Source organism: Urocampus carinirostris, chromosome 14 (genome assembly GCF_059441175.1).
Source record: "Urocampus carinirostris isolate Australia breed hairy pipefish chromosome 14, RoL_Ucar_1.0, whole genome shotgun sequence".
Lineage (NCBI taxonomy): Eukaryota > Metazoa > Chordata > Actinopteri > Syngnathiformes > Syngnathidae > Urocampus > Urocampus carinirostris.
Genome location: NC_142362.1, coordinates 4,621,999 through 4,643,037, shown reverse-complemented (window position 1 = coordinate 4,643,037; position 21,039 = coordinate 4,621,999). Strand labels below are relative to the sequence as shown.

At 43.7% G+C, this 21,039-nt stretch overlaps 7 protein-coding genes across 7 annotated transcripts in view; all 7 read right to left on the bottom strand.

The window, feature by feature from the left end:
• Positions 1-21,039, bottom strand: part of col6a3 (collagen, type VI, alpha 3) — a 75,401-nt gene that overhangs the window by 12,665 nt on the left and 41,697 nt on the right. The window contains exons 6-27 of the mRNA XM_088353493.1: positions 11,826-12,437; positions 10,129-10,749; positions 8,073-8,669; positions 6,360-6,971; positions 5,531-5,865; positions 5,380-5,458; positions 5,114-5,259; positions 4,733-4,825; positions 4,610-4,663; positions 4,431-4,502; positions 4,327-4,353; positions 4,199-4,243; positions 4,066-4,119; positions 3,922-3,984; positions 3,741-3,806; positions 2,954-3,007; positions 2,849-2,884; positions 2,713-2,775; positions 1,176-1,238; positions 1,003-1,065; positions 711-773; positions 580-630 (exon numbers count right to left, since the gene is read on the bottom strand). Of these exons, the coding sequence (XP_088209619.1) occupies positions 580-630; positions 711-773; positions 1,003-1,065; positions 1,176-1,238; positions 2,713-2,775; positions 2,849-2,884; positions 2,954-3,007; positions 3,741-3,806; positions 3,922-3,984; positions 4,066-4,119; positions 4,199-4,243; positions 4,327-4,353; positions 4,431-4,502; positions 4,610-4,663; positions 4,733-4,825; positions 5,114-5,259; positions 5,380-5,458; positions 5,531-5,865; positions 6,360-6,971; positions 8,073-8,669; positions 10,129-10,749; positions 11,826-12,437 (3,869 nt within the window). The remainder of the gene's footprint in view (positions 1-579; positions 631-710; positions 774-1,002; positions 1,066-1,175; positions 1,239-2,712; positions 2,776-2,848; positions 2,885-2,953; positions 3,008-3,740; positions 3,807-3,921; positions 3,985-4,065; positions 4,120-4,198; positions 4,244-4,326; positions 4,354-4,430; positions 4,503-4,609; positions 4,664-4,732; positions 4,826-5,113; positions 5,260-5,379; positions 5,459-5,530; positions 5,866-6,359; positions 6,972-8,072; positions 8,670-10,128; positions 10,750-11,825; positions 12,438-21,039) is intronic.
• On the bottom strand, positions 12,789-14,066 carry LOC148352514 (collagen alpha-3(VI) chain-like). The gene is made up of 2 exons (XM_088353472.1): positions 13,547-14,066; positions 12,789-13,429 (listed from the first exon to the last, which is right to left on the bottom strand). The coding sequence occupies exons 1-2, from the start codon at positions 14,064-14,066 to the stop codon at positions 12,789-12,791; spliced, it is 1,161 nt and encodes a 386-aa protein (XP_088209598.1).
• On the bottom strand, positions 14,198-15,448 carry LOC148352513 (collagen alpha-3(VI) chain-like). Its single transcript, XM_088353471.1, has 2 exons — positions 14,929-15,448; positions 14,198-14,817 (listed from the first exon to the last, which is right to left on the bottom strand). Exons 1-2 carry the CDS (start codon positions 15,446-15,448, stop codon positions 14,198-14,200), a joined length of 1,140 nt encoding a protein of 379 aa, XP_088209597.1.
• LOC148352512 (collagen alpha-3(VI) chain-like) lies at positions 15,568-16,829 on the bottom strand. The gene is made up of 2 exons (XM_088353470.1): positions 16,310-16,829; positions 15,568-16,196 (listed from the first exon to the last, which is right to left on the bottom strand). Exons 1-2 carry the CDS (start codon positions 16,827-16,829, stop codon positions 15,568-15,570), a joined length of 1,149 nt encoding a protein of 382 aa, XP_088209596.1.
• On the bottom strand, positions 16,949-18,225 carry LOC148352511 (collagen alpha-3(VI) chain-like). The gene is made up of 2 exons (XM_088353469.1): positions 17,691-18,225; positions 16,949-17,577 (listed from the first exon to the last, which is right to left on the bottom strand). The coding sequence occupies exons 1-2, from the start codon at positions 18,208-18,210 to the stop codon at positions 16,949-16,951; spliced, it is 1,149 nt and encodes a 382-aa protein (XP_088209595.1). The 5' UTR covers positions 18,211-18,225.
• LOC148352510 (collagen alpha-3(VI) chain-like) lies at positions 18,330-19,589 on the bottom strand. The gene is made up of 2 exons (XM_088353468.1): positions 19,070-19,589; positions 18,330-18,958 (listed from the first exon to the last, which is right to left on the bottom strand). The coding sequence occupies exons 1-2, from the start codon at positions 19,587-19,589 to the stop codon at positions 18,330-18,332; spliced, it is 1,149 nt and encodes a 382-aa protein (XP_088209594.1).
• Positions 19,704-21,031, bottom strand: LOC148352509 (collagen alpha-3(VI) chain-like). The gene is made up of 2 exons (XM_088353467.1): positions 20,452-21,031; positions 19,704-20,338 (listed from the first exon to the last, which is right to left on the bottom strand). Exons 1-2 carry the CDS (start codon positions 20,969-20,971, stop codon positions 19,704-19,706), a joined length of 1,155 nt encoding a protein of 384 aa, XP_088209593.1. The 5' UTR covers positions 20,972-21,031.

Genomic DNA, 21,039 nt, shown 5'->3' with positions numbered 1-21,039 from the left:
TTTCCATTTTTCTGCCCCTCGTAGAAAATGCCACAGTTGTATTCATCCGTCAATTTAGGCTTCTCTTATCACATAAAACAAAATAATTAACATTGACACATTAAGAATACAGTTATTCTTTAGATTGCTCTTTAATAAACCTTGCTGGACGATTTCAATCATGAACAAACCAAAATTAATTTCGGAGATACCTTTTCTTCGTGTTTCCATTTTTTTTTCTGCCACATTTGTATCCATCCGTGTTTAGTGTAAGTCTTTGCTTCTGGCAAGCCACGTACAAACCCATCTTGTCAATAGACAGGATGTAGCAATGGAGTGAGAAGTAAGCAAGCACTGTACTATGTTGATTCTGGTGAGTGACACGGATGAAGAAGGCAGTTCTTCGATTGGTTTGAGTGTAAAGGCGCTTGTAAAAGTCATGCAATGTACTTATTTATCTGTCAAACCTATTAATAGAATTCCGCAATGCACAGAGAAACCAAAAGTGGAACCACGAAATGGCGATGGAATACTGTACAACAACAAAGGTATCCATGAGTTTGAGTAGAACAGAAGCTAGTTGTCAAAAAATGGACTTGCCCTTCTCCCTTTGTTCCCTGAGATTCCAAAGCCATCTCTGCCGTCTTCACCCTTTGAAGAAAACAAACATCCATGAGATCTGCTCGCAATCATTCACCAATGTTACAAATACAAGATCAAAACCATCTTACAGGCTCTCCGCGGAGTCCCGGGGGTCCTTCCACACCCTTAATCCCGGGATCTCCAGGCTCTCCCTACGCAAAGACATAACACAAATGAACAGAAGCAAATAACTCAACTGAACCACAATATATTATTAGGTTGCGTCTGGGGCGTGTTTTTCTTTTTTTTTTTTTTTTACTGCAGTTTTTTTTCCAATCGATTACGTGTGTGTGTCGAGTAACACGATTGCGTGTTTAAAGATTAAATGAAGTCTTTGTGGACGCGAACTAAAGACAGGCTAGCATTGCTTCCAGTCCGTACCTTGCGACCGACGCCTCCTCGTCTTCCTTTTTCTCCCGCTGTACCTGGGCTCCCACCAGGACCCTACAAAGGAAAATTACCCCATCGGTGACTGATTTGCTTATAAATATGAAGTAGATCCAAAAACAAAGACTTGTTATGCCTCTGTACCAAGTGTATACCACTTGACTCACCCTGGGTCCAGGATTTCCGTCTTCACCTCTGGGTCCCGGTGCACCGTTTGGTCCAGTTGGACCCTAGTGACATAACAGCAAATTAACATTCATTTATTCATTTTCTAGCCGCTTAGCCTTGTTAGGGGTATGAGGGAGCTGGAGCCCATCCCAGCTGACTTTGGACTGTGGTCTGGATACACCTTGGACTGGTTGCCAGCCAATGAATGAATGAATGAATTAAACATTAAAATAAAAACAGAACAAAAACAATAACTCAACAACAAAATAATGTTACATACCTTGTTCGAAAAGGGGTAGTAAGAAGCAGATGCTTATTTTACCTACCCCTTCATCTTCTCTATTAAATACACCAATGGTAATAACAATAGTAATAATAGTAATAATAACAGTTATAATATAACAATAACAACAAAGTTAACCATAGTTGTAGACGCACTATTCCAAATCTCTCATATCACTCATAACCCATTTTCTTCATCTCTGTATTCCGCCAGTAATGTTTTTTTTGTATTTAAATTTGAACAAGTGAATAGTTGGACATTGGTTGATCTCATCCTGTAAATTGTTCCAAAGTTTGACTCCACACACAGACACACACATACTTTTCCTGGTTTTTCTCACCTTTGTGGATTATGAATTTACTACATAATACCACATAATTGCTGGGCACACAGAGACAGACAGCCATTCACTCACTAGTAGGGACAATTTTGACTGGCAAAAGGTCTGCCGTGCATGGGAAGAAACCGCAATGCCCGGAGAAAACCCACAAAGGCACAGCGAGAACATGCAAACTCCACATAGAACGGCCAGTCATTGGAATCTAATCAACGACTTCTGAACTAAAAGGCAGACATGCTAATCAGTCAGTGACCATGCCGCCACAAATTAGCACTGATTGAAAATGTCCAGGATTCCACTATATGTTTAACTAGGACTGAATTTCTGATTTCAATAAGGGGTCTTTGAGACTTTATTCGTCAGTCTATTTACAGCAGACATGGTTGTCAAAACCCTTGCTTATCTTTGACCCGCAACTTCACTGAGGGAACGACCAAAGGGATTTCACCTTAACCGGTTGAATTTCATACGCCCTTTGACTGTTTAGTTTTTCGAGTTCTGTTAGCCATCGTTAGCCAATTCGTTTTTCAGAGTGCAGTTAAGTTTAAATGAAAATGACAGCTTGATCTATTTCTAACATGGGCCTTTGACATATTTGCTACGTCCTGTTACCAAAATTTGCGGTTGGTGTTGGTAACTAAATGTTTTTATTAGAAATTCACCCAAAACATCTGCTTCAAAACAGTTGTTTTTTTATTTCCTGCTAATTTCTTCACTATTGCCCTTAAACTGTTTTATGTCTTCTGCTACAACAGATGTCCACTTAGTTTTGTGTTGACACATTCTTTCTCAAAATTCCCAAAAGAAATTCAAGCAAAAATGGGCACTTCAAAAGATGAATTCCAGACTGTCTGTTCGGGTCCTGCATGCGCCATAGAGACTTTTTCGGAACATCCTGTTCCAGAAGACTTACTCTTGATCCCCCGATTCCAGGTTCTCCTCTCACACCATCAACTCCAGGTGGTCCCGCATTACCCTTAATGGGAAAAGGCGGCAAATTACTATGACTTGACATCATCGCTGTTGCGTGAGATCATGTGTGGACTTACAGCTTGTCCCGGTGCGCCCCGTCTCCCGTCCGATCCCTAATAAAAACAACCGGGTAAATCCAAAGAGGCCATATGCTAAGACAGATAAATGGTAGAACATGCTACCCGTCTTCCTGGTTCTCCAGGTGCTCCCTTGTTTCCGTCTTCGCCGGGCTCGCCCTACCGTTTGAAATTCAGAGTTGTGAAAATAGATTTTTAAATGTATATTTGTCATACAGTAGACCCCTGGGATACTAAATTAAACAGTTCTAAGATGGGGAATGTAAAGTTTCTTATACTTAGAAGATTAATTTGCTTTAATCGGCTCCTCGTTTTTAGTCACGATCGTTGATTGATTATGGCCATGTTACTTAGTGAGTTTATCAATTTGTGCGCCTTCTTCATTTTTATTCAATATCTCAAGCTCTATTTCCATGGTTATCTTGTTTTTGCTTCTTCTGTGAAACTGGAGTGTCATGTCCAGTTTCGTTGTCACAATATGTTCAACCCATTTTGTAACAATGATAAAGGTATATTCTATTCGATTCTATTCGATTCTATTTGATTCTATTCTATTCCTCTAGCATTACTGCAAGAGCAAATAATTACTGTACGAAAAATATGGTATTGTATCAACACTATTCTGATCTGAATGAAGGAAGAGAAAGGTATTGAGGGAGGTTGTTCAGCCAGGAGCATATCAGCATTTTCATGATGTCGTGACGCAAACCAAGAGCAGATCAGCATTTTTTTATGACGCTGACCAATAGCAGCGTTTTTGGACATGCAAAAAAAACTTGTTGATGTTGGATAGTGAGGAAAATGCCATGAAGTAAATATATCGAAAAGTGGGGTTGCCGTATCCTGGGTGTCTACTGTAGTTTTATTATTTGTATCAAAGTAAATACAATACCGCTAGTCCAGCATCACCAGGGTCTCCTTTTGGTCCAGGTCGTCCATTATCTCTTCCACTAGTTCCCTTGTTAAGACAGGAATAATAAAAAATGAATACCCAACTTTTTTCAATTTTTATCAAATAAACCTAAAAGCTTATTTGAATGTTTCACTTTAAAACACATATTAACAAAACTCACAGGATCTCCCCTGATTCCTATTTCTCCTCGATCTCCTGCTTGGCCTTTCATGCCTTTGGGGCCCTAAAAAATTCCGAAGACAAATAGTTAAATGGGAAAATATTGTTTAAGATGGAGTTTGGGGGTAGGGGGTCCGTCACTCACTCTTCTGCCAGAATGTCCTCGGCCTCCTGAGGGCCCGGCCACTCCACTTTTTCCCTGAAAACAGCCCAGCAAATTAAATTAACTTCAACGTAGTCCTCTTTTCATGCAGTTTCATTTTAAAGAATAATTTTACCTCTTCGCCATTTATACCGTCCAGTCCAATTTCACCAGATTCACCCTGCAAGACGTGAACATTTTGTTTAACATTTTTCAAATCGCTCAAACCGGATTGTGAGAATCTGATAAGAAGAATTACGTCACCTTTTCTCCAGAGTATCCTCGGGAACCCTGATTAAAAGATGTCAGAAATGTAAAATAGCAAAAAATATTCGCCCATAATGTGTACTTTGAATCATGTACTTTACCTTGAATCCTCTCTGACCAGGACATCCCTGGAAACCTTGGGTTCCGTTCACACCAGGGGGTCCTCGCTCTCCCTGTTAAAAACGAAAATAAAGACATTAGTCGATGAAAATTAAATTCATGAGTCGAGTCACTTGTAAGAGTTTGTAAATAAAGGGGGCCTCAAAAACTGTAAGCTTACCGGTCCACCTTCGTCACCAGGATGTCCTTGGCTTCCCGGTCCACCTGAAACACCCTGTAAAAAAAACTCTGTTATTAGGAGTTTACTTTCTTTATTTTACACTGGACTGTGACCAAAAACTACCTTGACTCCTGAAACTCCAATAGAACCCCGGTCTCCTCTTGTGCCGGTACATTTGCATGGCACTCCGCAGCACTCCCGTTCTGCAATATTGTCCTAATTAACATAAGGAAAAACATTTTGTGAGTCAAATACAGCCTTTCTTGTTCTTTGCTTTTTCCTGGCTGAGGGTAGGGTTTTTTTTAACTCCTTGAATCAAACTATAGGTTTTGCATCCCCAGGTATATGGTAATTTCACTTTGCAATCTCCACCACAGAATGGATTAATGTCATATCACAGGAGTCTATTATATATTTTAACATATTCTAACTCTGGAAGTACCCTGGTTTGTTCATGTGATGGCTTTTATATTCCTAGCATAGCAGTTCAAATTTTCTACCTACCAGTTCCTCCATTAGCTCATAGTCCAAGTCCAGGACATTTAGTCGAAGCGGTCTGGTGTACCTAAAGCCACGGCCAAATTCCAACAAAGCTGCTTCTTCAAACCTTGGCACCCGTTCCAAACCGACCAGGATCAGGCTGTTGACTCCTGGTCGGAGATGGAATATTTATCGTCAGTAATTACACCAAAGCATTGTTAAATCAAAGGACTTTTGATTTTAAAAAAGTCATGTCTCATTTGGTATAGAAATCGAAGTGTAGTGGTCACCTGATTGCCGGAGCTCGTCAATACGCCTTTTCATTTCAGCGTAAGGTGCATCGATACCATCAGTCAGATGAATAACAACCTGGAATGAAACGATTGAGTTCAAGTATTATTACATTTAATCTGATTGGAAACCAAGGCCTCATAAACTCACCTTGACCGTCTCGTCCTGTCTGTTCCTGAACCGGTCATTGTAAGCAGAAATGGTCTTGCCGGTAAGAACGAAGGGGCCTCGAGTGCGCAGGCCTCTAAAGGCTTCCAAGAGTTTGTCGGCATTGTCAGAGAAGTCCACCTGGATCGGTTGCCCGGTAGAGTCGACAGCGAGCATGCCGATTTGAATAGATGGAATCTGTCCTGACGAACAGCTGATTGTGGATATTTTGGTGATCCTCTGCAGGATGGCAGCCATCTTGTTCAGCAGGTTGGTCTGGGTACTGAAGATGTTTTGGGAAGACACGTCGAAGCCCACTAACACTTCAAGGTTGCAGGCTATAATAGAGAATTAGTTGTATTGTGGTTTACTGAGGACTGAAATATTTGTTTTACTTTACAGTAGAACCCATGATAAAGAGACCCTGTTTTAAGAGGTCTTCACTTTACGGTGTGGAATAACATGTTTTCTCAGCTCTTCTTTATGGCATTTTCACCACGAGATCAACACCAAATGATTTTGCATGCCCAAAACTAGAAACTCTGTGGTTTTCTTGTGTATGATGAGTTTTATCACTAGGATTCCTGTTATTGGTTTGCATCAGGGTAACAGGAAAATGTCAAAATGCTATTGCCTGAACTACCTGCCACAATTTTTTTTTTCCAGTTCAGAATACTGCATACTCTGAAAGACTTTGTGAGTAGGTGATACAATAGGCTTCTATCTATGATAATCTCACTTTTCTATAAATACTTCAGAACTCCTTAAGGTGTATCCCAGGGTTCTACTGTATTTTGTAATAATGACTAAATAATGCCGGAACATCTCTTACGTCTGGGTGCTTCAGTGACACCAACACACAGCTTTCCCTTCACTTCGTCATCTAACGTCCCCAGGATCTGTTCATTGAGCTCGGACAGCTCCTGGATGGTTCTGGCTCTGGCCACGGTGGAGGAGTCACTGGCGATAGCCTCTAGATCATTTCCTGTGTTGCCCACGCCAACGGCAAAGACCCTCACACCGTTTTTCTTCAGGCCGAGTACCGCTGATTTGCCGTCATCAGATGACGGTCCTCCCGTGACGACCATGAGGATCTGAGGAGTGCCTTCATCTTTCCTACTTCCCTTTTCTCGAGAAAAGTGAACATTTTGAATGTGTCGAATGGCGGCACCCATGTTGGCCCTACGTCCGCCTTTGTAATCCGTCTGTTCGATAGCAGTAACAATGTCCGGTTTGTTATTGTGGGAGTTGAGGTAGAAGACATCCGACACATCCGTGCCGTAATGCGCCAATCCAATCCTTAGGTTGTCTCTGTCTGTGTAGAACAGATCTACAAGTTCCGCAACAAACATTATCACTTTATTGAAATTATCTCTTCCGAAGTTGATGGAGCTGTCCACCAAAAACACAATATCAGCCTTTTTGGGTGCGGGCAGGCCTTGTGCTGTAAGATAAAAGAAGGGAAAGAAGTGGCTCATTAGTTATTCTATAATAAAAAAAGACACATAATACAGTGGTCTCTCTACATTCGAGCTACTCTAGTGACGAGAAATTCGAGACATGAGATGTCTGTCCAGCAAAAATCTTGCCTGACATATAAGAGAATTCCAAGTTACGAAAATTTCATGATGCTACCAATAGAGGGACAAGTGCTCGAGACCGCTTACCGCAGTTACCAGATCGTCCCTCAAATCAGACCTGATTAATGCTTTGCATCTCCGTTTTATGTTTTTTTTCTGACCCTAGCCATTATTTCTCGAAAAGGAAATGGAAAGCTATTTTCTGATGAAAAGAAGAAAATAATATACCAAGATGAGCATGGTTGTTGTGTGAGTGATATAGTAAATGCTTACGTAGAATCAACCATCTATCATGCTCCCTCACTCCTCTACCACCACCACACATACAACTTGTTAGCAACCACCAACATGCTCATAATAAACTCACATTTTATTTTGTTAATATCTTATTTATCTTATAATTGGACTTCTATGGGGCAGCACGGCGGCGCAGTGGTTAGCACATGTGCGCCACAGTTCTGAGGTCATGAGATCGAACCTCCTGTGTGGAGTTTGCATGTTCTCCCCGTGCTTAAGTGGGTTTTCTCCGGGCACTCCGGTTTCCTCCCGCATTACAAAAACATGCTTGTCAGGTTAATTGGCCGGTCCAAATTGTCCCTAAGTGTAGATGTGTGAGCGAGTTGTCTGTCCCTGTGTGCCCTGCGACTGGCTGGCAACCAGTTGAGGGTGTCCCCTGCCCACTGCCCGAAGATAGCTGGGATGGGCTCCAGCACCCCCGCGACCCTACTGAGGATAAGCGGTGCAGATAATGGATGGATGGATGGATGGATGTACTTCTATGTTCAATTACTATTTGTGTTTTTAGTTATCAGGAAGGTTTGTTTTACTGTAAATTAGGGTTAACTTGGATGGTTTTGGGAGGCCGGAAATATTTAATTGGTTGTCAGTTATTTTTTATGTGAAAAATTTGTTCCAAACCGATTTCGTATGTAGAGTGCCCTCTGTATTTAGTTAACATCACTCACTTGGTGTCTCGTCAGGCTCGGGATAATCGGGTAAGGCCCCTCTCAATCTTGCAACGAATGCATCGTTAATTCCTGGCAGGCTAGGGAACGTCGGAACTTGAAGGACATCTTCTGGCGACCTCGCAATTTGTGTGAGCTGCCTTGAATCTGCTCCACTTGCTCCAATACCGATACAGTTGACCTTGGATCCCTTCAGCAAGGGCCCGTAAATAGAAACGTCCTGTGGAGACCGTCCGCCTGTGAGAACCACCAGATGCTGGGAGGCCTCCAACGGACGAACACCAGCCGAGGGCTTCAACTCGTTCTGAATGACGTATTCTATAGCATCAGCTAGGTTGGAGGAGCGTCCACCCATTTGACGGAGTTTTCGAACAGCCGCGATCACGTCCGGTTTGTTGTTGTGAGAATTGAGCGAGAACTCGGGTTTGACTTGGTCGGCGTATTGGACCAGGGCCACGCGCACTTGATCGGGCCGGACGTCGAATTGACGGACCAGGTTCAAGATGAAGTCGCGAATGTGAGCGATGCCGGTGACGCCCGTGTTGTCAGAACCGTCGATGAGGAAAATGATGTCCTTGCGCCCCACGTCTTGAATATCTGCAAGGGAAAACACAAAATACGTTTTTGTCATTTACAATATCGCAGAGGCGTATGTTCCATAATTAACCTCCATCCATCCATTATCTGCACCGCTTATCCTCAGTAGGGTTGCGGGGGTGCTGGAGCCCATCCCAGCTATCTTCGGGCAGTGGGCAGGGGACACCCTGAACTGGTTGCTAGCCAGTCGCAGGGCACACAGGGACAGACAACTCACTCGCTCATTCACACCTAGGGACAATTTGGACCGGCCAATTAACCTGACATGCATGTTTTTGTAATGCGGGAGGAAACCGGAGTGCCCGGAGAAAACCCACTTAAGCACGGGGAGAACATGCAAACTCCACACAGGAGGTCCGATCTCAAGACCTCAGAACTGTGCTGCACACTCGCTAACCACTGCACCGCCTTGCTGCCCCAAAATTATCCTATGATAGCCAAAATCAGGGAAGTAGAAACCTATTTTTTTACATATATTATTACATCATAGGTTTGACATAAGCTAGAAATTGCAAAATAATTTGCATGTAAAAACCTTGAATTAAGCAAGCTCTTTTACGTATGTGTAGAGCAGAGGTCTCTAACCTTTTTCAAGCTGAGAGCTACTCTTACTCATAACTGCAAAGGGCACCCAGTTTGTAATCAATTTCTAAAATACCAACTTAACTAGATGGCTTACTAAATAGCTAAACAGTAACTTGATAGTTTGCTAGAAAGGTAACCAGGTAAAAAAACTAAGAGGGAGCTTGGTAGCTAGCTAAAAGAGTAAAAAGCCATTCAGTTGAGAATCTCGTGTTCTTCTTTAAAACTTCAATACTGCTAAGTGTGTACTGTATTCATTCACTATGTTAGCCAAGGTTTACAGATATGTCAAAAGCAAAAACATGATAACTGGAGAAAAAGCTTGAGAAATTAAATATCGAGAGGGCACAAAAAATGCTATCCTTACTAAGTTTCATGGCTGTATCCCATCAACTATTATTAAAACTTAGAAGGGCAGTACAGCAAGAAACTCTAGAACAGACGTTAAATCTTCACAACTGGAAGATTCAAAATCAGACTTAATTTGAATCTGCTGTCTCTTCCACCTCTGCATCTGCCCGCTACTCCACTTGACCAGCTTAAGTTAAGATACAATTGATTTTTCCTCCACATCTATCTTTTATGTTATTTAAACATCAACACATGTTTTACTTATAAGTCCTACTGACTGAATACTATTTTGGTATTTTAATATTTTTATTTGGTGATCTAAGAGTTCAGAAATCTCGTCGCCACATTTTTTTATACGGGAATTTCACTTTGAGGTTCTCAATTCAGCTCTTATTAATGTTGTACAGACAGAGACGATTTGGAAAGACTGTTCGGCCAATGAGAATGCAGAACAGTCAACGCGTAATGCTTAACAATGAAGGGTTCAGTATATTAGAGAAAAGTCAATAAATCACTGATATATTACCTAAGACGGGATCTGGAGGGCGATAGCTATCGATGATATCGGTGGCGGATATTGTCCTGACTGAATCAATAAGCTGCTGCTCCACGTCCGGAAGCTGCTGGAAACTTTGGACTGTGTACACAAGTTCAGGCTTCAAGGATATTTTCCTCAGCTCGTTGGGGTCCGAATTCCTCGAACCGATGGCGATAGGCGCAACGTGGCTTCTCTTGAGTTGGTCAGCCGGACTGGTAACGTCATCCGTAGAGCTTCCACCAGTCACTAAAATCAAGAACTGAGGCACTCCGTCTTCGATGCGGCTTCCCGCCGATCTCTGGTAGATGTTTCGAGAGACCCACTCGAGAGCTCGACCCGTGTTCAGACGATTTCCTCCCCTGCTCCGGAGTTGGCTTACCGCCTGTCGGACTTCGCTTTGGGTGGAATGTTCGTTGAGGAGAAACTCCACCTTGGCGTCGTCACTGTACTGTACGACGGAAACTCGGACTTTATCGAGTCCGACGTTGAGCCTCTCCACGACTCTTCTGATCATTTCACGGATGGAAGGGAAGTCATTTCGAGCTGTACTCGAGCCGTCGATGAGAAATACGACATCTCTCTTTCCTTCACCTGTGCTTGGTACGATTTCTGTCAAAAAGAAAAGGAAATCAGGTGTATTTGGTGGTATAGTTAGCAACATGAGCTAAATGACGAAACAGTAAACCCCTGGGATAGGGCGACCCAGATTCCAATGTTTTCTCTTTTTAGTTTACAGCTTTTCTCAACATACGATACCAACAACAAATATTTCATGTGTCCAAAAACTTGCGGTGTTCTTGCGTATAATGAGTCTCTAAGATGCCCTTCTTCGATGGGTTCAATTCCATCCCTACCCTCAATAAGTTGCATGTTTGTCACCAATCAATGATTGAATTAGAATTTCGAATTTACTTTTATTGTCATTCTTTGTAACCATGCACACAGAACGAAATATCGATACACCTGACCCGTACAGTTAAAGTGTAGCAAGCCGATGCAGCCGCAGCCAAACAAGGCGCCGCCATTTTAGACCTAACTGCTGTCTTGGGAGTCATTAGGTGACCAAACCCCCCAATTCCAACCCTTAATGCCGAGCGCCAAGCAGGGAGGCAATGAGTACCAATGTTGTAAGTCTTAGGTATGACTCGGCCGAGGCTTGAACCAGCGACCTCCCAGTCTCGGAGCGGGCCCCCTACCATATAGGCTACCGAGCTGGTGATTGGAACGATTATTAAAGATAAGGACGTGATTAATGCAAGGAATCCTTTTAAGGGCATGACAGTCCTCACTACTAGAAATTTAAAATCGTTTTTTTTTAATCTGCAGTTGCTGTCTTCTCCTCTACTCTGCATCCATCTGCTAGTCCACTCAACCAGTTGAAGTCACGTCACACTAAAGTTAGAACAAATTTCAGTGCTCCTTTTACATGTATATTTGTTTTTAACTGTATTTAATATCTATTACACATGAGTAGTACTATACCATTTTGTATTTTGAATATTTTTATTTGGAATACTAGGGGGTCAGAAGGTATGAGCTACGCATGACCAGAGATTTCTACACCCCTCTATATGGCGATTTCACTTTGAGATCCCCACCGTAGAACGGATTTATATCGTATCCCAGTGGTCTACTGTACATGAAAACTTGACGTCATTACAGTGCAGCATAGGAATGATATCTACCTTGAATAACTGGGAATTGCGGGACCATTCTGGCAATGTCATCGTCAGATAACTCTGTAAGCCTGTTGATTACGTTTCCTTGGACTGTCTCCAAACTTGGAAGATCGTCAACCGTAAAGGCAAAGTTGGGTATGTAGGACAAAATTTGAAGTTCTGTAGTTCTCATGTCCCTGGTTCCAATGCTGAACGGAATAACTCTGGATTGCTTGAGAGTCGTAGCGGGGCGATTGATGTCATCTGTTGGCGACCCGCCGGAGACAACAAGCAAAAACTGGGGTACGCCTTCTTGTCTCCTGCTACCTCGTGCAGTTGTCAGCATATCCTCACGGACAAAGTCTAAAGCCTGTCCAAGATTACGTTGTCTTCCTCCCCGCTGTCTTAAACCATTGACGGCATTTAACACATCTTCTTTGGTTCTATGAGTATTTAGATACATGTCAGCCTGTGCATAATCTCCATACTGGACCACGCCGATTCTGATTTTATTTTCTCCCACGTTCAGATTTTCCACGACCCTCCGGAGGAATTGCTGGATGATAGGGAAATCTCTTCCGATGTTGTCGGATCCGTCGATGACAAAGACGATGTCCCTCCGTGGTCCTTGTGACTCAGCTACGGGGAGAGAAAATTATTTTTTAGTTTCTTTATTTTGCTACTTGGGTGGTTGTTCTAGATCATTTCAGTGGGAGAAGTCAATCAACAACAAGCACTGGAAAACCACAAAAATCATAAATTAAAACGCACCACATTTTCTGCGTTAAATAGGCATATGACAACAATGGGCAATTCGCATGGAACATGAAATAAAACTTTATATTAGAACCTGCATATCTTCAAAAATGATTCATTTTGATGATACACCAGAAGTAGAATCTTGACTGAAGTAAGAGAGGAGGTATGGGGAGGTAAATTTTTGTAACATTGGTAAAGAACGAATACATAATGGTACTTAAATCAATTACTTCAATTATTTATGTGCATGAAAGAGCTGTAGAATGCTGACAAAAACTTACTTGGGATAAAGCTCTCGATTAATGTTACCGTTGGTGTCGTGGACACAACACTGAGCACCCTGTTCGTTTCAGAAGGAAGGTTGTCGAATTCAGGAACAAAAACAACAGATCTGAAATCGTGGGATATTTTGGACAATTCAGCCCGATCAGAGTTTCTGTTCCCGATGGCAAAGATCAGCACTCCCATCTGTTTGAGAGCAGACGCTGGCCCATCCACACTGTCAAAAGACCTTCCGCCGCTTAGTAATATTAGAACCTGTGGGACTCCTTCAAGACGTCTGCTGCCGGCAGAGGCCGTAAAGACATTATCCTTCAAGTACTGGAGAGCTGCTCCGGTATTGAGTTGTCTACCACCCTTGTGTCTCAACCCTTTGACAAGGTTAAGGACGTCAACCTTCTTTTTGTATGTGTTTAGATAGAACTGGACTGCTGCATCTCTGCTATACTGAACCAGGGAGACACGATCTTTGTCGTCATCCACACTCAGCGTCTTAACAACTCTTTGGACAAAGTCTATCATGGATGGGAATGTGTTTCTCGTGGCCTCAGAACCATCCAACAAGAAAACAATGTCCTTGCCCGGCTTGTCCACTGTGTTGAATAATACATGAAACATTTACAGACCTCAATTTAAAAAAGCAATGTTGGCACAAGATCGTTAAAACGTTAGTTAACAACTAATACGTTTGAGATAGAGATCTTGCTTACCAGTCACTGTTGGTTCTATGGGCGTGGCTCTTAATACCCTGCTTAGTACAGATGAGATCTGGTCTTGGACACTGGGGAGATCAGTAAGGTCTGACACTACTAGAGTATAACCAGAGTCATTGGTGATCTTTCTCAGCTCATTGCTGTCAGAGTTCTGTGTTCCAATGCTGATTGTAAAGATGCCCTGTTGTTTGAGAGCAGAGGCTGGAGCATCCACGCTGTCAAAAGACCGACCTCCATTTAGCAAGATCAAGATCTGCGGAACACCTTGTGGGCGCCTACTCCCTGCGGAGTCTGTAAAGACATTGTCCCGCACAAAACTGAGGGCGGCCCCTGTGTTGAGGGGTCTGCCTCCTTTGTGTCTGAGCCCTCTGACTGCATTCAAAACATCTTCTCTTGTGGTAAACGTGTTTAGATAGAAATTGGCCCCTGGTTCTCTGCTGTACTGTACCACAGAGACATGATCTTTGTTTGCGCCCACATTGATTTTCTCCACCATTTGCTCAACAAAATTGCGCATGGCGGGGAAGCCATTCCTGGTTCCATCAGAACCATCCAGAAGGAATACTATATCCCTTTTCTCTTTAGCTGATAAAAAGACGTAAGGAAAAAATACAACGACTTAAGCAATCAGTTAAAGACGACAGCAAGTCAAGTTAATAGTTCTGGGTCCGTACCAATTACTGGTAGAGTTTCTGATGTGACGTCAACCACCACAGCCTCCACAGAGGATTGAACCTGTTCCTGGATAGTAGGGAGGTCAGTGAAATCAGACACAGACAGAGCGTATCTGGGATCGTGGGTGATTTTTTGCAGCTCTCTGCTATCAGAGCTCTTGGTCCCAATAGCAAAGATCTGCACTCCCAATTGTTTGAGATCAAAAGCTGGCCTATCCACACTGTCAAAGGACCTTCCCCCGCTAAGTAGGATGAGGACCTGAGGGACTCCTTCAAGACGTCTGCTGCCAGCAGAAGCTTTAAAGACGTTATCACTCAAGTACTGGAGAGCTGCTCCTGTGTTGAGGGGCCTTCCACCCTTGTGCCTCAACCCCCTGACGACGTCAAGGATTTCTCCCTTTGTTGTGAATGTGTTCAGGTAGAATTGGACATTTGCGTCTCTGCTATACTGAACCAGGGAGACACGATCTTTGTCATCATCCACACTCAACGTCTCGATGATTCTTTGGACAAAGTCCCTCATAGCTGAGAATGAGTATCTAGTGGCATCAGAACCATCCAACAAGAAAACCACATCCCTGCCCTTCTTGTCCACTGCAGTCAACAAAAGATTAGACAATTTCAGACCTCATGTCTACCATTTAAATAAACTAAATTTAGAACACATCTTTTTAGATATTAATGTGAGATTGAGATCTTCCTTACCAGTCATTGTTGGTGTCATGGGTGTGGCTCTCAATACCATTCTTAGTACAGATGACAGCTGGTCTTGGACACTGGGCAGATCAGTGAGCTCAAACACTTCTAGGGCATAACTAGGATCATCAGATATCTTTTTCAGCTCACTGCTGTCAGAGTTCCGTGTTCCAATGCTGATTGTTCGGACGCCCTGCTGTTTTAGATCAGAGGCTGGCGCATCCACGCTGTCAAAAGACCGACCTCCATTTAACAAGATCAAGATCTGCGAAACACCTTGTGAGCGCCTACTCCCCGAGGAGTCTGTAAAGACATTGTCTCGCACAAAACGCAGGGCGGCCCCTGTGTTGAGGGGTCTGCCTCCTTTGTGTCTGATGCCTCTGACTGCATTCACAATATCCTCTCTTGTGGTAAATGTGTTCAAGAAGAAACTGGCCTCTGGTTCTCTGCTGTACTGCACCAAAGACACATGGTCTTTGTCTGCGCCCACATTGAGTTTCTCTAACACTTGCTCAACAAAATTGCGCATGGCGGGGAAGCCATTCCTGGTTCCATCGGAACCATCCAGAAGGAAAACAATATCCTTTTTGAATTCAGCTAAGGAAAGACAAGAGGACAAATGATAAAGAAATTTGCTGAGAAGTCATATTAGTGGGACATAGCTAAGGGTTTTGAGTCCGTACCAATTACTGGTGGAGTTTCAGTTGTGACGTCAACCACCACTGATTCCACAGCAGACTGAAGCTGTTGCTCAACAGTGGGAAGTTCAGTGAAATTATTCACAGATAGAGCATATCTGGGGTCGTGGGTAATTTTCTCCAGCTCTGTGCTATCGGAGGTCCTGGTGCCAATGGCAAATGTTAGCACTCCCAACTGTTTGAGAGCAGATGCTGGCCTATCCACACTATCAAAAGACTTTGAGCCACTTAACAAAATTAGGATCTGAGGGACCCCATCAAGACGTCTGCTACCAGCAGGAGCTGTGAAAACATTATCCCTCAAGTACTGGAGTGCTGCTCCAGTATTAAGTGGTCTTCCACCCTTGTGCCTCATACCCCTGACAATGTCAAGGACATCTCCCTTTGTTTTGTACGTGTTCAGGTAAAACTGGACAGTTGCATCCCTGCTATACTGTACCAGGGAGACACGATCTTTGTCGTTATCCACATTTAGCATCGCTATGACTTTTTGGACAAAGTCCCTCATTGCTGGGAATGAGTATCTTGTGTTGTCAGAAGCATCCAACAAGAAAACAACATCCTTGCCCGGCTTATCCACTACGGTGAACAAAACATGAGACATTTTAGACTCAAAGTCCAACATTTATAAAATTAATGTTAGCACTCGTTTGTTAACATAGTAATGTGTTCAAGATGAGGATTTTCCTTACCAGTCGCTGTTGGTGTTATGGGTGTGGCTTTTACTACTTTGCTTAGTACAGAAATGAACTGGTTTTGGACACTCGGTAGATCAGTGAGCTCAGACACTTCTAGGGCATGACTAAGATCGTCAGAGATCTTTTTTAGCTCACTACTGTCAGAGTTCTGTGTTCCAATGCTGATTGTTCGCACGCCCTGCTGTTTTAAAGCAGAGGCTGGCGCATCCACGCTGTCAAAAGACCGACCTCCATTTAACAAGATCAAGATCTGCGGAACACCTTGTGAGCGCCTGCTCCCTGAGGAGTCTGTAAAGACATTGTCCCGCACAAAACGGAGGGCAGCCCCTGTGTTGAGGGGTCTTCCTCCTCGGTGTCTGAGCCCTCTGACTGCATTCACAACTTCTTCTTTTGTGGTAAACGTATTCAAGAAGAAACTGGCCTCTGGTTCTCTGCTGTACTGCACCACAGATACGTGGTCTTTGTTTGCACCCACAGTAAGCTTCTCCAACACTTGCTCAACAAAATTGCGCATGGCGGGGAAGCCATTCCTGGTTCCATCTGAACCATCCAGAAGGAATACAATGTCCTTTTTGGCTTCAGCTAAGGAAAGACAAGAGGATAAATGATAAAGAAACTTGCTGACAAATCGTATTAGTGGGACATAACTAAGAGTTTTGGGTCCGTACCGATTACTGGTGGAGTTTCAGTTGTGACGTCAACCACCACTGATTCCACAGCCGACTGAAGCTGTTGCTCAACAGTGGGGAGTTCAGTGAAATTATTCACAGATAGAGCATATCTGGGATCGTGGGTAATTTTCTCCAGCTCTGTGCTATCGGAGTTCCTGGTGCCAATGGCATATGTTAGCACTCCCAACTGTTTGAGAGCAGATGCTGGCCTATCCACACTATCAAAAGACTTTGAGCCACTTAACAAAATTAGGATCTGAGGGACCCCATCAAGACGTCTGCTACCAGCAGGAGCTGTGAAAACATTATCCCTCAAGTACTGCAGTGCTGCTCCAGTATTAAGGGGTCTTCCACCCTTGTGCCTCATACCCCTGACAATGTCAAGGACATCTCCCTTTGTTTTGTACGTGTTCAGGTAGAACTGGACAGCTGCATCTCTGCTATACTGTACCAGGGAGACACGATCTTTGTCGTGATCCACATTCAGCATCGCTATGACTTTTTGGACAAAGTCTTTCATAGCTGGGAATGAGTATCTTGTGTTGTCAGAAGCATCCAACAAGAAAACAACATCCTTGCCCGGCTTATCTACTGGGGTGAACAAAACATGAGACATTTCAGAATCAAAGTCTAACATTTGTATAACAAATTTTAGCACTCGTTTGATAACATCATGATTTGTTCAAGATAAGGATCTTCCTTACCAGTCGCTGTTGGTGTTATGGGTGTGGCTTTTACTACTTTGCTTAATACAGAAATAAACTGGTTTTGGACACTGGGTAGATCAGTGAGCTCAGACACTTCTAGGGCATAACTAGGATCATCAGATATCTTTTTCAGCTCACTGCTGTCAGAGTTCTGTGTTCCAATGCTGATTGTTCGGACGCCCTGCTGTTTTAATGCAGAGGCTGGCGCATCCACGCTGTCAAAAGACCGACCTCCATTTAACAAGATCAAGATCTGCGGAACACCTTGTGAGCGCCTACTGCCTGAGGAGTCTGTAAAGACATTGTCTCTCACAAAACGCAGGGCGGCCCCTGTGTTGAGCGGTCTGCCTCCTCGGTGTCTGAGCCCTCTGACTGCATTCACAACATCCTCTCTTGTGGTAAACGTGTTCAAAAAGAAATTGGCCTCTGGTTCTCTGCTGTACTGCACCACAGATACATGGTCTTTGTTTGCGCCCACATTAAGCTTCTCCAACACTTGCTCAACAAAATTGAGCATGGTGGGGAAGCCATTCCTGGTTCCGTCTGAACCATCCAGAAGGAATACAATGTCCTTTTTGGCTTCAGCTAAGGAAAGACAAGAGGACAAATGATAAAGACATTTGCTGAGAAGTCATATTAGTGGGACATAGCTAAAGGTTTTGGGTCCGTACCAATTACTGGTGGAGTTTCAGTTGGGACGTCAACCACCACTGATTCCACAGCAGACTGAAGCTGTTGCTCAACAGTGGGAAGTTCAGTGAAATTATTCACGGATAGAGCATATCTGGGGTCGTGGGTAATTTTCTCCAGCTCTGTGCTATCGGAGTTCCTGGTGCCAATGGCATATGTTAGCACTCCCAACTGTTTGAGAGCAGATGCTGGCCTATCCACACTATCAAAAGACTTTGAGCCACTTAACAAAATTAGGATCTGAGGGACCCCATCAAGACGTCTGCTACCAGCAGGAGCTGTGAAAACATTATCCCTCAAGTACTGGAGTGCTGCTCCAGTATTAAGGGGTCTTCCACCCTTGTGCCTCATACCCCTGACAACGTCAAGGACTTCTCCCTTTGTTTTGTACGTGTTCAGGTAGAACTGGACAGCTGCATCTCTGCTATACTGTACCAGGGAGACACGATCTTTGTCGTTATCCACATTCAGCATCGCTATGACTTTTTGGACAAAGTCTTTCATAGCTGGGAATGAGTATCTTGTGTTGTCAGAAGCATCCAACAAGAAAACAACATCCTTGCCCGGCTTGTCCACTGCAGTGAACAAAACATGAGACAATTTCAGACCTCATGTCTACAATTTGAATAAACTCATTTCAGAAGACATCTGTTTACATATTAATCTGAGATTGAGATCTTGCTTACCAGTCATTGTTGGTGTCATGGGTGTGGCTCTCAATACCCTGCTTAGTACAGATGACAGCTGGTCTTGGACACTGGGCAGATCAGTGAGCTCAGACACTTCTAGGGCATGACTAGGATCATCAGAGATCTTTTTCAGCTCACTGCTGTCAGAGTTCTGTGTTCCAATGCTGATTGTTAGGATTCCCTGTTGTTTTAAAGCAGAGGCTGGCGCATCCACGCTGTCAAAAGACCGACCTCCATTTAGCAAGATCAAGATCTGCGGAACACCTTGTGAGCGCCTACTCCCTGAGGAGTCTGTAAAGACATTGTCCCTTACAAAACGGAGGGCAGCCCCTGTGTTGAGGGGTCTGCCTCCTCTGTGTCGGAGCCCTCTGACTGCATTCACAACATCCTCTCTTGTGGTAAACGTGTTCAAAAAGAAATTGGCCTCTGGTTCTCTGCTGTACTGCACCACAGATACATGGTCTTTGTTTGCACCCACATTAAGCTTCTCCAACACTTGCTCAACAAAATTGCGCATGGCGGGGAAGCCATTCCTGGTTCCATCGGAACCATCCAGAAGGAATACAATATCCTTTTTGGCTTCAGCTAAGGAAGGACAAGAGGACATATGATAAAATAACTTGCTGACAAGTCATATTATTGGGACATAGCTTAAGAGTTTTGGGTCCATACCGATTACTGTTGGAGCTTCAGTTGTGACGTCAACCACCACTGATTCCACAGCCGACTGAAACTGTTGCTCAACAGTGGGGAGTTCAGTGAAATTATTCACGGATATTGCATATCTGGGGTCGTGGGTAATTTTCTCCAGCTCTCTGCTATCGAAAATCCTGGTGGCAATGGCAAATGTCTTCACTCCCAACTGTTTTAGAGCAGAAGCTGGCCTTTCCACACTGTCAGAGGACTTTGAGCCACTGAGCAGAATTAGGATCTGAGGGACTCCATCAAGACGTCTGCTACCAGCAGGAGCTGTGAAAACATTGTCCTTCAAGTACTGGAGTGCTGCTCCGGTATTAAGGGGTCTTCCACCCTTGTGCCTCATACCCCTGACAATGTCAAGGACATCTCCCTTTGTTTTGTACGTGTTCAGGTAGAACTGGACAGTTGCATCTCTGCTATACTGTACCAGGGAGACACGATCTTTGTCGTTATCCACATTCATCATCTCTATGGCTTTATGGACAAAGTCCCTCATAGCTGGGAATGCGTATCTTGTGGTGTCAGAAGAATCCAACAAGAAAACAACATCCTTGCCCGGCTTATCCACTGCGGTGAACAAAACATGACACATTTCAGGATCAAAGTCCAACATTTGTATAACTAATGTTAGAACATGTTTGTTAACGTAGTGATGTGTTCAAGATAAGGATCTTCCTTACCAGTCGCTGTTGGTGTTATGGGTGTGGCTTTTACTACTTTGCTTAATACAGACATGAACTGGTTTTGGACATTGGGTAGATCGGTGAGCTCAGACACTTCTAGGGCATGACTAGGATAGTCAGATATCTTTTTCAGCTCACTGCTGTCAGAGTTCTGTGTTCCAATGCTGATTGTTAGGACGCCCTGCTGTTTTAGAGCAGAGGCTGGCGCATCCACGCTGTCAAAAGACCGACCTCCATTTAGCAAGGTGAGGATCTGCGGAACACCTTGTGAGCGCCTACTCCCTGAGGAGTCTGTAAAGACATTGTCCCTTACAAAACGGAGGGCAGCCCCTGTGTTGAGGGGTCTGCCTCCTCTGTGTTGGAGCCCTCTGACTGCATTCACAACATCCTCTCTTGTGGTAAACGTGTTCAAAAAGAAATTGGCCTCTGGTTCTCTGCTGTACTGCACCACAGATACATGGTCTTTGTTTGCACCCACATTAAGCTTCTCCAACACTTGCTCAACAAAATTGCGCATGGCGGGGAAGCCATTCCTGGTTCCATCGGAACCATCCAGAAGGAATACAATGTCCTTTTTGGCTTCAG

What these genes read in the sequence shown, in the direction of transcription:
- LOC148352513 (XM_088353471.1), bottom strand. Translation starts at nt 15,448, where the DNA reads ATGCGCAATTTTGTTGAGCAAGTGTTAGAGAAACTCAATGTGGGCGCA. An exon ending in CATGACACCAACAATGACTG is followed by an intron (nt 14,818 to 14,928) that starts GTAAGGAAGATC and finishes TGTTGACTGCAG; the next exon opens with TGGACAAGAAGGGCAGGGAT.
- LOC148352514 (XM_088353472.1), bottom strand. Translation starts at nt 14,066, where the DNA reads ATGCGCAATTTTGTTGAGCAAATGGTGGAGAAAATCAATGTGGGCGCA. An exon ending in CATAGAACCAACAGTGACTG is followed by an intron (nt 13,430 to 13,546) that starts GTAAGCAAGATC and finishes TATTCAACACAG; the next exon opens with TGGACAAGCCGGGCAAGGAC.
- LOC148352509 (XM_088353467.1), bottom strand. Translation starts at nt 20,971, where the DNA reads ATGCGCAATTTTGTTGAGCAAGTGTTGGAGAAGCTTAATGTGGGTGCA. An exon ending in CATAACACCAACAGCGACTG is followed by an intron (nt 20,339 to 20,451) that starts GTAAGGAAGATC and finishes TGTTCACCGCAG; the next exon opens with TGGATAAGCCGGGCAAGGAT.
- LOC148352511 (XM_088353469.1), bottom strand. Translation starts at nt 18,210, where the DNA reads ATGCTCAATTTTGTTGAGCAAGTGTTGGAGAAGCTTAATGTGGGCGCA. An exon ending in CATAACACCAACAGCGACTG is followed by an intron (nt 17,578 to 17,690) that starts GTAAGGAAGATC and finishes TGTTCACCCCAG; the next exon opens with TAGATAAGCCGGGCAAGGAT.
- LOC148352510 (XM_088353468.1), bottom strand. Translation starts at nt 19,589, where the DNA reads ATGCGCAATTTTGTTGAGCAAGTGTTGGAGAAGCTTAATGTGGGTGCA. An exon ending in CATGACACCAACAATGACTG is followed by an intron (nt 18,959 to 19,069) that starts GTAAGCAAGATC and finishes TGTTCACTGCAG; the next exon opens with TGGACAAGCCGGGCAAGGAT.
- LOC148352512 (XM_088353470.1), bottom strand. Translation starts at nt 16,829, where the DNA reads ATGCGCAATTTTGTTGAGCAAGTGTTGGAGAAGCTTACTGTGGGTGCA. An exon ending in CATAACACCAACAGCGACTG is followed by an intron (nt 16,197 to 16,309) that starts GTAAGGAAAATC and finishes TGTTCACCGTAG; the next exon opens with TGGATAAGCCGGGCAAGGAT.